Consider the following 15,289-nt stretch of genomic DNA (forward strand, 5'->3'; position numbering starts at 1 on the left):
GAATTTTGTAAGTGTTCTACTTAGAGCAGCAACCACCAAAACACAAAACATGAAAACAACTAGAAGCTGGCTATGAAAGTGAAACTGCAAAGTGTAAACAAAAAATGAACTAGTGATACAGGATAGGGGTTTGGTTTAAATGACCATTGGTGGTCATCTCAGATGTTACTACTACAGAAGTAAGGAAATTTGTCAGGTTAAAGGCTATTTTAAGAAGTTATGTCTATTATATGTATCCATGTCTGTACTTGCCATTGTGAATTGAAGTTTTTATAAAAAGGGAGCACTCTACCCTCAACAAAATGAAGTAGTTAATATTTCAGTATAAAACCTGAGCTGGATTGAAAGTTTACTAGGTTCTCCACCTATTTCCCCAATGCTTCTCATAAGCCTGGATCATGCAAAACCTTTCCTGGAAATTTTACAGTTGGAAGGCTTGCAAGATGAAGCCTGTGATTCAGGTATCTTTTGGGTTCACTACCTACCTCTACTATGCTGCTACCCTCTGGTGGCAGAGACAAAAACAAATGACAACCAAAGCCATACATTAAAACTACATTGACTTCTCTTTCATGCCTCCACCCAGCTATACTGTTGAGCTATTTTTGCCAGAAAAGTCATTGTTCACAACCTAAACAGAGTGAAAACAAATTAAAGCTCTCTTGGGTCGGGGGAGGAAACTATGCAAAAGCATAACAGGAATTGTAGTAAATGGAAATGAAAAAAATGGAAGCTATGATTTCTGAAAGAAGTCCAATTTTCTAAGGGTGGGTTGAGGAGCGCAAGAAAAGGGTCTTCAAACTATGCATTCACAAGATCAAACAATGCTGTGTCTATATAGATTTGACAACTATGTTAAGCCACAGTAACAAACAAAAAAACGCTGCGGGCTGGGGGGTTATCACCACCAGCACAATAAACAAAACATTTATAGTGATGTAGCATCTTTTACCCAAGAGTCTCCAAGCAACTTACAAACATCGATGACCGCAGCCTCTCGCTAGGCAGCCCTTTGGGGCAGGGAGTCACTAGCCCGTGTCCCAGGCGGGACGTGGAGCCTGAAATATGCTGAGGACGCGCTAGTCCCGACTCACAGGCCTCTCGCTTTAGCTACGGACGGACCCACGACACCCCCTTTGCTACCGTGGGGGCCGGGGCATCGCTCAGCGGTGGGAAGCAGCTGCCCACTGGCCCTGGGAGCGGCAGAGACCAGGCTCCAGCCAGTCCCCCTGTGGGGAGTGTTGAGTCACCGGGGCGGGCGATGAGGCCCTGGGGAAGCTGGTCTCACCTGCTCCTGCTCCATGGCGAGGGCGGCGGGCGCGGTCCCGGCAATGGGGGCGCAGTACAGGCTGATAGCGGAGAGCCCCTGCTCCATGCCCCTGCCACCCACACGAGCGGCGGCCAGGCCCTGGGAAGTGAAGTCACGGGCGGCCCCACCCGCCGCACGCTCCCCCGGAGCGCAGAGGCGGGAGGAGAGGCCGTTGCCAAGAGACTGGCTGGGCCTGGCGCCTCCTGCGGCGGAACAGCGACCTCCCCTGCAAACCCTGTTATCGCCCGGCTACACCGCCGTGCCCCGCGCCACCCGCACAGCCCGTCCCCTACCCCGCCGCCAGACACTCACCCGCCCTCACAGCCTGGCCCCCGCCCGCGCCGCCAGATAGCCCCTCGCACCACCACCAGACTCCCACCCCCCTCCAGATACCCACCCACTCCCCCCCCCACAGCCCAGTACCACCCCACCGCCAGACACCCACCTCCACAGCCTGTCCCCCCAACCCACCACCAGATACCCACCCCACACACTTCCACTCCACTGCCAGATACCCAACCCCATAGCCCAGCCCCTGCCCTGCCACCAGACACCAATTCCCACACATGAAACCCTTGCCATCACACACCATAGCGGAGCCCACTGCCCCAGCGGCAAACACCACCCTCACAGCCGGGACCCCTGCTGCCAGACACCCACCCATCCCTACAATCACCGAATAAAAGGTGCTTCAGGGGGTAGCCAAGTTAGTCTGTTACAGAAAAAAAACAACAAATCGTCTGGTAGCACTTATGGACCATGGGTTCCCAAACTGGGTGGCGTGCCCCCCTGTGGGGGCATGAAGAAATTCCAGAGGAGGTGCGAGGTGACCCAGCCCCCCCCCCTTTTAAATCCACACCCCCTCCTAAGTTTTGCTGCTATTTTTGTTTTTGCACCCTGGTCAGTTCCCTTTTTTTTTCTTTTGCTCAACAAGTTTTGCTGTTATTGGGGGTGGGAGAGGCATGAGGGTTTCTCAAAAATCAAAAAGGGGGTGTGATGCCAAAAAGTTTGGGAACCACTGTTATAGACTAACAAAACATGTAGATAGTATCATGAGCTTTCGTGGGCATAGCCCACTTTTTCAGATGATCAGAGTTAACTCTGGTCATCTGAAGAAGTGGGCTGTGCCCATGAAAGCTCATGATACCATCTACATGTTTTGTTAGTCTATAAAGGGCTACCAGACTATATGTTGTTTTTTTCCAATAAAAGGTGTTACTTTTAGAACTTTAACTCACTTAATACCATATTCTTGATACAATATGGTGGTAGACTAAGGATGCAGAACAGAGCACATGTTTTAAATGTACATTATATATACTCCTGTAATACTGTAGCAATAGTAATGAACATACTGTAGCAGTTTATGTATTAGAAAAAAGCAGGCTACCTTTGGTCAGAAAACACTCCCCATAACAGCAATAGCCACTTAGGAGCAATGTATCAAAAGAACAGATATGTTGCTACTAATGAGCATCTACTATTCCCACTTCCATGCAGAAACACCAATCCTTTGTGACACTGGTAAACCAAGTGTCAGCTCTTGTCAAGTCTGAAAGCATCAGCTGAGCACTGACAAACTGTTAACACTCTGAACTTCAAAGTAGCACCCTGGAACCTCCATTTTCACCACTATGACAATTATGGTATGTTTTGTTTAAACTATGCCTTGTGAGGTATAATTTTAAGTTCTGATTTGTTGAACATTAATATCCTATTGGATTGTATGTACTATCATGTGAAGTTATGAATAATTGCTATATGTGCTACAGAAATGTTCTGAGGTTGGGAAATGCCCACAGTCAGCTTTTCAGTTGTAACAAAGGAGGGCCAGACAGTATTGGTGGCCCTTCGAGAAAATTATCCATGCTCCCAGAGGCTTCTTAGGGAAAATATGTACACAGTGGAGACTGCTTGATCAATGGAGACTGACTGACTCCCATGTCACAGCGGAGATTTTCTAGCAATATGAAGGAGGAATTAAAAGATAAACAATGACATCATCATTTGGAATATCCTCGCCACCCCCATCTCCATACCTGGAAGACAAAGATTTTGAACTGGGGAAGTTTGGGCCCAGGTTGGAAGGGAGTCTCAGCCTGTGTATTGATGAACCGTAACCTACTTGTACCATCTGACAAGGTGAGAAAAATATTCATTCAAATCTTCTTAGTTGTAAAATGTATACTGCTAATTTATCTTTATTTGAGTAACCAACTTTGATATCTATGCTTACTATTTATAATCACTTAAAATCTGTCTTTCTGTAGTTAATAAATCTGTTCTATATTTTATTTAGAACAGCATGTTTTGGCAAAAGTGCATGGGGAATCTCGCCTTAGATTACAAAGGCTAGTTAGTGTATGTCTATTTCATACTAAGGGAGTTAGGAATATTAGCAGCTAGCAGGATAACCATTTAACAAATACGCTATTGCTTATTGGTTAACAGACATGGTTTACCACAACAACTCTCCCCCCACATGCTCTGCATTTAAAATGTGTACTGAAAGGCTGGCTTAGTGCCAGCCTGCGGGTTCAAGTTTTAAATGAAAAGCACGCAGGGGAGCCGCCTGCCACTCCACGCTACTGCCTCTGACACATGGGGCAACAGGTGGGAGCCGATCCATGTGGAAAGCCAGTTTAAAAACTGACTCCTGCCTGCTGCTGCATCTGTATCAGAGGCAGCAGTGTAGGACAGTGGCAGCCCGTTTGCAGGGCTGAGCTCCCCATGGACAGAGTCTACTCCATGGGATGCAGGAGCAGCCACTGTACACAGGGAACTAGGGGCCCCCACAAGCAGGGTCTGCTGACAATTTTCTTTGGTATCTATAACCTAGGTGGAAGACAAAAATATAGCCATGTTAGTCTGGTGTAGCTGAAACAAAAAACAGGACTATGTAGCATTTTAAAGACTGATAAGGTGGAAGACTGCATTTCTTCTGTCAGTAGGATTACAGAGCATTCAACAACAGTGATCCATTTAGGTCATAATGATCGCTTCTGAATTCTAAATCTTTTAAAAGATGTATTATTCCATGGAATCCAGTTCGAGTGAACTAGGAGAGTAAGACTGAAATAGTGAAAAAGAAAATCCCAAATTATATGTACAGTAACTGTGAAGTGCTTCCTGGTTCACATATCCAGCAGGTTAGGAAATGCCTATTGCACCTGCTTCCGGCAGGAAAGCTTCACCAGTGTCTTGACCTGACTGTCACTCTTGTGGCAGTAACTGAAATTTGAGGCAGCCATAAAATTGTAAGAAAGCCCCAGTTGTGCAATGAATTGAAAATAGAAATAAAGAATCATTTGTTGATTTGAGTTGCTGCCGATTGGCCTGTGCAGAAGTATAGTGTTTCACTGTTCCTGTTCAATATACCCCTTCTTTGTAAGTTTCATCTTCATTAAGGGCATTCAACTCTAAAACTAAACTCTTGCATACAAAATTATGGTTGAGAACAATGGCTATGTGAATTTTTTGTTATTCAAACCAAAAAATGACCTTTTTAATTTTTTACAGATTACATTGATTTTGATCATAAAACCCAAGTAGCTTGAGTAACCTCTTCAATTTCTTTACAGATATTTGGATAGCACCTGTGCAATTGCAAGACTGCTTTCATGTAAAATACTAGCACAAATGTTCATAGCTGAGATACACTTACAGTAGTTTGGTGGGGGGAGGGCAGTCTGGACAAAGGAACACTTATACAAGAGCCCTTACAGGGATCATACAAAGGGGGGGAAATCTAATGTTTTTGATTGAGAAGCTTCCTGCAAGTTTACTAAGATACTACATTCGTGACTATAGGTCAAAGTTATACATAACAAAGGCATATTGTTATTTTGTCTTGAACAGCGGTGCTCAGTGATCTGGGTAGACAGCATTCCTCAACGTTTTTCTTTGGGCAAGTCTAGGTTGTAGACTTGCTATGTGTTTTTGCAGAAACCTCTTATCCATACTCGAAGCCGTAAGCATCTATGGCTACATCTAGACTGCAGGCTTCTTTCAGAAGACTTTTTTCTGGAAGAGATCTTCCAAGAAAACTTCTTCTGAAAGAGAGCATCCACATTGCCAAAGCACATCGAAAAAGCAATCTGCTTTTTCAAAAGATAGCATCCATTCAGTGTGGATGCTATCTTGCATTTAAGCTGTGATTACTACGGACGGAGTGGCCCTCAGGGCACCTGTGCTTTTTCCTCTTTCCTCTTCTTTTGAAAGAGCTCCCTCTTCCCCATCCACACATGCCTTTTTCCGAAGGAGCTTTCAGAAAAAGGCTTCTTCCTCATAGAAAGAGGATTGCAGTGTGGACATAAGAAGTTGTTGTTCTATTTAAACGGCTGTTTTTCCAAAAAAACCGCTGTAGTGTAGACATAGCCTAGGTTAGTGTTTCTTAAACTTTTTAAAACTGAGGAACACCAAACAAATTTTTTTTAATGGGGAACATCAAGAATTTTGAGGGAAAAAAAAGCCCCCAGGGAAAAGATGCTGAGCCCCCCCCTCCCCCCCAAAAAGAGGCTTGTTCCTTTAAGGTCAGCCATTTTGAAGTCTGTTCTCTCTGTGGCACACCTCTGACTTCCTGGGTGTGCCGCGGAACACACTAAGAAACACTGGACGAGGCGCATGCTGAATAGGTTGCATTTGGGGTTTATATCAAAGCACACCTGAAGTGTCTTTACATGAGATAAAGAAGGTGGATGCTAGAAAACAGACAGGTAACTAGCTTAGAAACCAACTTGACCAGACAGATGTGAGGAAAGGAGCACGATGTGAGAGAGTAAGAGAAATCTCCCCTCACAAAAAGAATCCTGCAATCAATGAGAACAATGAAAGTTGAAGATGTGAACATTATGATAAAAAGTTAAAGCTTTAGTACTGTAAACTGTGTTCAGACAGAAGAATGCCAAATGTTACCTATGAGTATAAAAAACACTTAAAATGGGAAATAGTGAAAAGAGCTGTACGTGGTCTCATGTGAAGGAACAAATTACGTAAGGTCACTATGAATTTGATTCTCCCATGCTGTAACTAATTTTGATATCACCTCCTACAATATATATTCCACAAGATGTGGAAAACTGAGCAGTATGCATTCCAAATTACACTTACACAATATTTAGGTGGTTGTTATTATTCTGTTTAGGCTGCATACCACAGGAAATATTTGAAAAAGGGATCGAGCATGTAGAGCCAAGATTATTACAGGAAGCAAGTATTCAAAACAGGATGTAACAGACTGTCACGTTTTATTCAAAGATGAGTATTGTAGCTGAACAGCTAACACTCCCTATTTGCTGATAAGATTGGCTGCTTCCTTGCATATTATTCTTTCCTAAAAATCTTGGGAGAGAGTCTTGATTAATCTTTTGCACAGTTTAGTGTCAACATTTTCTCTTTTTACTGTAAGGCCCTGTCTATATTACAAATATAGCCATATCAGAGACCTGGTTTCAGCACAACATGGTCATTCCACTGACTTATCTACAGTATAAACGGGGCAGTAAGAGGAAAGCAAGAATAGGTGTGCTTTACTACAGATTTAATATTTGGGAGAAATTACATTTGTCACCCAAGGAAACAAAATAATAGAAGTGCATATTGTAAACAAATCCTTATTGGCCTCAGTGCTGTATTAGATGCCTTATGTTTTTGCCTGTAAATCAGTATCTTTAATGAACGTTTTAAAATGAATAGGGTGTTTGAAATGGTACAAAGCAGGATGATGTCTTAGTATGCCAAATCCTGTTTAACATTGGACAGTGACATTAATACCTGTGTCTCTTGGGGCCCATACTGAAATTAATACTAACACTGCTTCCTTGGTCAAAAATTGATATAAAATAGATATTGAAAAAATCTGTCCTTGCCCCTCTTCCCCAACCCCTCAACAATTGTTCCACTACTCCAGAAATCAGGGATAATAGATGAATTATTGAAGCATACCCTAAGGTCAGTAGATTCTGCCCATTTCAGACCAGGGCTGAAAATTGAGTTCCCCTTACAATTGCCAGTTAATTCCTTTTTTTTGGGGGGGGGGGGAGGGGAAATAAAAAAAATAGGAGTTCCAGCTTAAGCACCTCTGTTCACTGCAACTGTGTCTGTAGACACAGCAGAACACCTTTTATTTGATCTAACTGGGACAAGAGCTAGATCCCATAATATGGAAAAATGTGTGGCTCCAACATCATCTTGTGGCCACAGGAGAGAATGACTGCTTCTGGACCTGGGTGTGCAGGTTGTTTGGTTAATACAAGAGACTGATAATGGAGGATTGTAAAAGCGAGGCTCTGCTGTATAGGGAAAAAGGTATTCTCCCAAAACTTTCTGAAGGGAGGTTCCAAAGAGGATGGAGAAAGGCTGTTCTCAGTAGTGACAGATGGCGGAACAAGGAGCAATGGTCTCAAGTTGTGGTGGGAGAGGTCCAGGTTGGATATTAGGAAAAACTATTTCACTAGGAGAGTGGTGAAACACTGGAATGGGTTACCTAGGGAAGTAGCGGAGTCTCCATCCCTAGAGATGTTTAAGTCTCGGCTTGACAAAGCCCTGGCTGGGTTGATCTAGTAGGGATTGGTCCTGCCTAGAGCAGGGGGCTGGACTTGATGACCTACCGGGGTCTCTTTCAGCTCTATGATTCATCAGTCCAAAGCCATTTAAAGCTTTTATGGTCAGTATAGATATTTTAAATTTCATTTCTTGCAGATTATAGAGCACCAGTGTCATATACTCACAGCAAAATATGCTGTCTGGGAGAGTAAGACAAAGTTAGAGGTCACGAGCATATGGAAGATACTTGAAACTCATGTCTCCTTAATTACCCTCTCAACATACTGTTTCTAGATACTAAACAGGAGAAGAGATAAGATGCAAATTTTGGTTTACAGGCCACTCTCAATATCTCTCATTCAAATATATCAAAAGCATTTATTTCTTCTTATTTTCCCTCTAGTAAATGTTATTTAAGTACTGTTATCAGCGACCAGTGGTCATCTGCACACTACCACATATAAAGGTGAAATCCTACTTATAGGTTTTAAAATCAAAGAAAAAAAATCTTCCATTTACAACCGTTAGTTTATTTTACAACATATTTATTGTGACATTTTATGTTACTATTAACCAAAGATCTGGATTGTTTACAAATATAATGGCTGCCATTTAATGCAAACAATTAAAAAGTGTCTCTACATATTAAAATTTTACATCATGATTTTCAATTATTAAACTTAAGAACTCCTTTTGATGGAAAGGAATTAAGCAAAAATATAACTGCTTTCCAGAAATCAATTTAGAGTTTACTTGAGAAGCCCACATAGAAGTTTCAAAAGGTAACTTCCGTCACCCCCATCGACACACTTTTCTCTTGCTGTAAAAAGGAAGAAATCAAAATCCTTTTATCAAAGGATCAGCAATTGTCATCAACCAAGTCAGTTTTTATTAAGGCTTCTTTACATATTATTGAATCCCATCATGCCTTTCATGTTTCCAGCAGCACCTTGTTGAAACTGTCTCATCATTGACTGCAATCCTGCCATGCCACCTAGAGAAGAAAGATCAATAAGAATTGAGTAGTTAAGTAGCCTGGTAAGTCTACTAGTGGTAGCTCTTTTTGTTTAAGAAACCTCATACTTCACCACTAATGCACAGCATTATATGTATTCACTGTGCTTTACAAAACACAATAGACACAGTTCAGAAGAGCTCATGATCTCCTTTGGATGGAAATTCAAAGGAAGTAGTATGACAGTGGAGGTAGATGGTCAGAGGAAATCAGCAACTGAAGGCTAGATTTGAAAGTGATTTTAAAAAGGAGAGAGATAGAGAAAGAACCTGTTTCACACCTGGCAACAAGTATTCCATCTATATGCTAGTGCAAGCTTGAGAATGAATAGCCCAGGTCACAAGACAGAACTATTAAAGTTCTCAGGAGAAATTACTGTAAGGTTAGGATGCAGAACTGCTGTTCACTATGGTTCAGCCCTGCAGTATTAGAATGAAGAGAATTTTATTGGCAGATGTGTGAATCTTTTTAGTTATCACCTCTCTCATCTAACTGCTCACTACTACCCTGCCAAACCACCCCCAGAGGAAGCCGAAATAGAATGTTTTGCAGCTATCTTTCCCTACAAGCTTAAGTTGTTTCCAGGTTCTAATTAAAATATTAAAAAATCTTCAACACATGCACATATTGTAACCCTGAATTATGCTCTCTTCTGTCAAATGCTCCCAAGTCAAATCCCCTAATTTATATTGTATAAATGTAAGTTACCCATGTGATGAAGAACTCTCGGATCCATCATCTTTGCCATCTGGTGGTTCAGTTTTGCCATTTGAGATGGATTTACATTCTTTGACATGTCACCTCCTTAAATACAGCAAGTGACAAAACAAGCATTACTCAGGAGACTGATGATATGAATTATGTTTCTGATCATTATAGTAAAAATTATAGTAAATACTATAATCTCTATACTATATATTATACTAAAAATGTTGATATTTTCCTTATTAATGAGGTTACCCTTCGGTCTCCACTTATTTGATTTCTCAATCTTGTCCACTTTCACTGAACAAACACCATCAGTACTTTACCTTTATTTATTAACTTCAGATCAGAAATACCAATTTCAACTCTAGGCTCAATACATCTCAATTGTCCATAAAGTAATAGAAGGAGCTATAACCCACCATCATTCTTCTGCCTCTTTCCTTCTTCAGCCCTCAAACTAAATTTTAAACCACCTCATCTCTGCCCTATTCTCACTAAAACTATATCTACACAACAGTGTTATTTCGGAATAACTATCACTATTCTGAAATTATGAAGAGCTGCAAGCCATTACTGTATTTCAAAATAATGGTAAGCTGGAGGACTTCTTACTCTGACTCCTGTAACCCTCATTTTACAAGGAGTAAGGGAAGTTGAAGGAAGAGTGGTCTTCCTTTGACTTCCTGCTGCGTAGACAGCGCCAAGAGCCAAATTAAGCTATTTCTACATCCACTACACAATTGACTTAGCTCAAGTTGCACAGCTTAATTCGACTTTAACCATGCTGTGTAGCTGTGCCCTTAATGACTTCCACCAAAATACCTTTCCTATAGTTGTACAGTTACCAAGTAGATGGATGTTTTACTTCTTACCTTTGAAAAGTCCCTTGATACCTCCCATCTTTTTCACCATCTGTGCAAACTTTGTGTACTGCGTCAAAAGCTCCTGAACATCTCTAGTAGAAACACCTGAGCCTCTTGCTACTCTTTGGATTCTTCCTGGTTGTTTACTGAAAACCTTTGCACCATCTGTACTATCTAGTTCTGCAATTAAAAACAATGCAAAATAGCTATACCCTGATTTTATATGAACTTAACATTATCAAGATGTAATACCATGGTTTAATGAGAACTTAGTAGTAGAGAATTGTTTTCAAGTGGGGTTCTACTCTGAAAAGTGACTGAAAGTGGCAATCAATTTCCATATACATTAAGGATTTTTATAATTTTTCCCAACTATCAGTCCCACAAGTTAGGTTTCCTTCATTCTTGTGCATCACCATTACCAACAGATATTCTGCATAATAAATTATGCCTCTACCTACATGCATGGAGTCCCGTTAAAGGCTACTGAGGTTTGTGCAGATATAACCGAGGGCATAAGCTGCCAGCAAAGCTGACTAGGGATGTAACCAACTAGTCTACTACCCAATAAGCGTAAGTGTAAGTGACTACTCGACTAGTCACTGCTCCCCCCCCCCCCCCCCGGCCTCTATCATAGAAAGACAGCAAGGCGGGGGGGGGGGGGGGGAGCCTGTGCTGGGGAGAGCCGGCCTAAAAGCTGTTTCCCCCTAGCACCATCTCTGCGGGGGGCAGGAGAGGCAGAGGCTTCACTACTGCTGCACCTCTCCCTTTAAAATGTACAAGAAGAGCAGGTGGCTCTTGTACATTTCAAAAGGAAGGAGGCACAGCTGGATAATGAGCACCCCTCTTATTGACTAATTGAGTAGTCAATGGAAATTCCATCGACTACTCGATTAATCAATCAAAATTTAACATCCCTACTTTGGACTAAATGAAAAACTATCTTGAGTGCCAGAGACCAGGTTGAGCTGGACACCTGGCAAACAACCCTTTTATTTGTAAGCTGAGAAGGTTTAGATGGAAATTAGACATTACATATACAACCTCACATGGACACATTTTTGCAGTCAATTCTACCCTGACAAATGACTTTAAGGAAGTGATTTAAGTCATATATAATAGTGTTTCTCAACCTTTCTTTTTTATAAAGTACCCCCTTTTAAAAAATATATAAGTAGCCCCAGTACCTACAGCTTTCAGACACACACAATTTTTTTCTACCGTAGCAAAACATTTGTTTAAACAACTTAATCATAGTAGCAGGGTGGGCGATGAAATTTTTGGGTGTAAAAAGTACAAAGATAATAAAATGCTGTAAAATTTAACACAAAAATTCAGTTCTCCCCAAATTTCAGTTGACATATCCCCAGACTTCTCTTGAGTACCCCCTAAGGGTACTCATACCACTTGTTGAGAAACACTGATATATAAGATCATGAACTAGTCCAGTTCCAAAAGCATGCTTAGAAATTGTATTTAGCTAATCATAACTCAACAAAATATCCACCAAAATAAATTATTTTGAATCAATCAATATCTGCATCCTCTATCAGTCTTAACCTTGAAAACCTGTATGCATTTAAACTCTATTGCGGGTTTTCCAGTTGTTTCAGAAACGTATGGCTATTTATATGAACATAATAAATTAGTTATTTCCTCTTTCTTCCCATCCTCTCCAGCACTTGTTTCCCTGATTTATTCCAATAACATAATAAACATAGCTATGAATTATTTAAGTAACTGTTCTTAAATTGTTATTGCTGGAGCTTGTTTTACCTTGATCATTCATGCTGTCCATTATAGTCATCAATTTCTTTAGCCTTGCCATTGATTCTTGTTCATTGCCTTTACTCATAAAATCTGTTCCAAAACCAGGGATCATACCCTATAATATAGTACAATAAAAGAGTTAATTGGGTCAGTTTTGTAATTTACAAGATACTATTATGTTTGAGTGACCTGAGAAGAAATAGATAGCTCTATGTATTTTACATATTTTAATTCAGCAAATCTGCACATGTTCAAATGCAGAAATAGCAAAGTTATTCATGTTTACCAGAAGCCATAAAAATATCTGGTAGCACTTCAGACAGCTTCAAAGGGAAACATTCCTTAAAGTTCACAAGAGTTCTCCAGAACTTTTTACAAAAATTAAAAATAAGTGAAGTTTGAACAGAAAAATGTCAGAATAACTAACCAAGATCTGACTGAAAGGTCCCATTTTCATGATGTTTTGGAATTGTTCATACATATCTCTCAATGTAAACTGTCCTGAAGTAAAAACAGAAATGGAAAGTTAGTGAAGATCACACAGTTAAGTTTTTATTTTTACTGATTCTGTCCATTCATTTCTGATTACACTTTATGAAGGAAACTGACATATAGCCAAATAGTATTAGATGCAAAAAGACTTCTTCTGCATATTCATCTATTATTTGGCTGTATCTCACTTTGCACAACACATTTAAGAACCTTAGTTAAGTTGCAATTGTGTTGAGAAAGCATGCAAGTAATGCTATGTTAAAGGAGCAATCCATTTACTTTCATGTTTCAATTGTTCATGAGAAGTCTAGGATTTTTTATCTTAATGATTTTAATTTATATTTCTTTTTCATTACTTAGTTTACCATGACAAGAAAAAAAAAAAAGAATTGTTATGTATTTGAAGGAACAGTACTTTGAGGTACCTTTTTGAGCAATTTGTAGAAAAGGTAATTTCTTTGGGGAGGGGGACAGGAGGAATGGCTTACCGTGTTTCAACTTCTCTATGAGTGCCTCGTTATCATCCAACTTTAACTCATTTACTTTATCAATCAATCCTTCAATATCACCCATACCTGGAAAACAAAGTGTCCTTCAAGATTTGTGAGGAAAATTATGCTCCACTTTTTTTCTGAGACAGTAACATTTTTGAGAACATGTGAGTACAGTCTGTAGTTATAAATAGTACATACCAAGGAGTTTGCTGATAAAAGGTTGTGTTTTGAATGGCTCAAAGTCATCTATGTGCTCTCCAGTACCAATAAAAATAATAGGACTTTTTGTGGCAGCAACTCTGCAATAAAATAATAAAAATGTATCTTTAAACAAACGAACAAACAAACAAACCCCAATATATTCCAAATTTAGCTCCCCTATATTAAAATAAAATCAATGTAATGAACACTAGTCAGATTTTACTTTCCACAGTATTCTAGTAGCTCCTCAAGCAACCAATGAAAAAAGATTCAGGAGAGGACTTGAAACAGCCACTTACCAGTCGCAATTAGAAACCAGCCCAGAGATTTAGCCATCATTTTAAGCTTTAGTATTTTGTATAAATTAAGCTTTTATTCCTTATTACAAGTAACCTTCAAAATATGAACAAACTTTGAATAGATGTATTGTCTTCTTGAATCTTCAGACACAATATTTGTACTACTAACAGCTTTAATAAGCAATACTAATGGAAAATTAAAATGGCCATTTTCACTGTTGACATTCAGAACTTTGTGGACACCTAAAACTTTACCATGTCCATTTCCTCCTGCTGCTGGGAAGCCAAGAGAGGCAAGTACTGAAATTATTCACGGAGGAACAATCAAAAGAATGGAGACCTCTTTCCTTCTATATCGTAAAGCAGACAAGAACGCTTCCAAATGAGGAGACAGATTAAGTTTACACCTCTCTCCCCCTTCTGGAATGGAGAAACTTTAAGGTTGTCAGACCCCTACTAGCAAAAGATGCTAAAGGCAAAACTCTAGAGCAGAGACCACACTTAGTTAGATGTTCTAGCATTCTGAATTCCCAGCATCTGGTGAGAGAGGATATAAAGAAAAGGCACCTCATCACTTTAGCATGGCTCAGGACCTCAGCTCTCACCTTCAGTGTCTATTTCTGGATAAAACAAAAGACAGGCCCATTCGTAAAGTGTCAAATTTAAGCATGAGTGACAGTTCTGAGGTTTCCCTTTGTAGTCTGGTGTTAAAGTCTCTTTGAAGAAGGATATATATAGTTAGGTCATTGAGACAATGCCCAGTCTGGTTGAAATGACAAGAAACTGTTTTTTCTTTGTGAAATTGTATGATGTCTGATTTGTGTGCACTGATTCTTTGGTGAAGTGGCTGAGAAGTTTGTCCAATATACATAGCAGACGGACACTGTTGGCATAAAGGATGGCATAAATTATATTTCTGGATGAACAAGAATATGTGTTCTTGATCTTGTAACGGATGTGGTTAGGTCCAATGATGGTGTCAGCAGAGTAAATATGTGGAAAAAGCTGGCAATGGGTTTTGTTGCAAGGGTTTGTTCTAAAATCTGATTTGTCAATTTTGTGTGTGTTCACTTTTTTTGATTGTATCCCTTTGGTATATATGGTCATGCCAATTTTCTTTCACAATTTGATCTGAGGAAGTGGGTCTGGCCCACAAAAGCTCATCACCCAATAAACCATCCTGTTAGTCTTTAAAGTGCTGCATAGTCCTGTCTTTTGTTTCAGCAAGACCAAACTAACACTGCTACATCTCTATGACTATTTCTGGATAGTGTGCTTAGTCTCCTGACAACATTTATTTTTACTTACAGAACAGAATATTTATAGGTGTTTAAGAGCTTACAATTCCATTCAGACACTAACTTAATAAGCTAGTAACAGAACAAACAGACCACACTGTTATGTCAATATTCTCCATTGTTTCTATAACCAACTTCATTTCTAAACATTATTTCCCCCTGTGTATTTCCCTAGTTGCCTGGATAAATACATATTTTAGATATGTATTTAGATATATTTTTGACATGTTTTAGTACCTTTAGAATTGGCTTTGGTTTCAGGATGCTGTGCTGCATGGCTTAGAAACATGGAATCAA

The 15,289-nt window shown here is 40.0% G+C and overlaps 1 protein-coding gene across 2 annotated transcripts in view; it reads right to left on the reverse strand.

Annotated features, from left to right (window-relative positions):
* Positions 1-15,289, reverse strand: part of SRP54 (signal recognition particle 54) — a 59,751-nt gene that overhangs the window by 26,501 nt on the left and 17,961 nt on the right. Inside the window, exons 10-16 of one of the 2 annotated variants that reach the window (XM_075926930.1) lie at positions 13,393-13,493; positions 13,189-13,275; positions 12,636-12,709; positions 12,215-12,323; positions 10,448-10,618; positions 9,576-9,671; positions 8,381-8,846 (exon numbers count right to left, since the gene is read on the reverse strand). In XM_075926930.1, coding sequence (XP_075783045.1) covers positions 8,755-8,846; positions 9,576-9,671; positions 10,448-10,618; positions 12,215-12,323; positions 12,636-12,709; positions 13,189-13,275; positions 13,393-13,493 — 730 coding nt within the window. In that variant the 3' untranslated portion in view covers positions 8,381-8,754. Of the gene's footprint in view, positions 1-8,380; positions 8,847-9,575; positions 9,672-10,447; positions 10,619-12,214; positions 12,324-12,635; positions 12,710-13,188; positions 13,276-13,392; positions 13,494-15,289 lie in introns of those variants that run through there. The other variant, XM_075926931.1, reaches the window with a different exon arrangement.

The sequence above is a fragment of the Pelodiscus sinensis genome, chromosome 4, assembly GCF_049634645.1.
Source record: "Pelodiscus sinensis isolate JC-2024 chromosome 4, ASM4963464v1, whole genome shotgun sequence".
Lineage (NCBI taxonomy): Eukaryota > Metazoa > Chordata > Testudines > Trionychidae > Pelodiscus > Pelodiscus sinensis.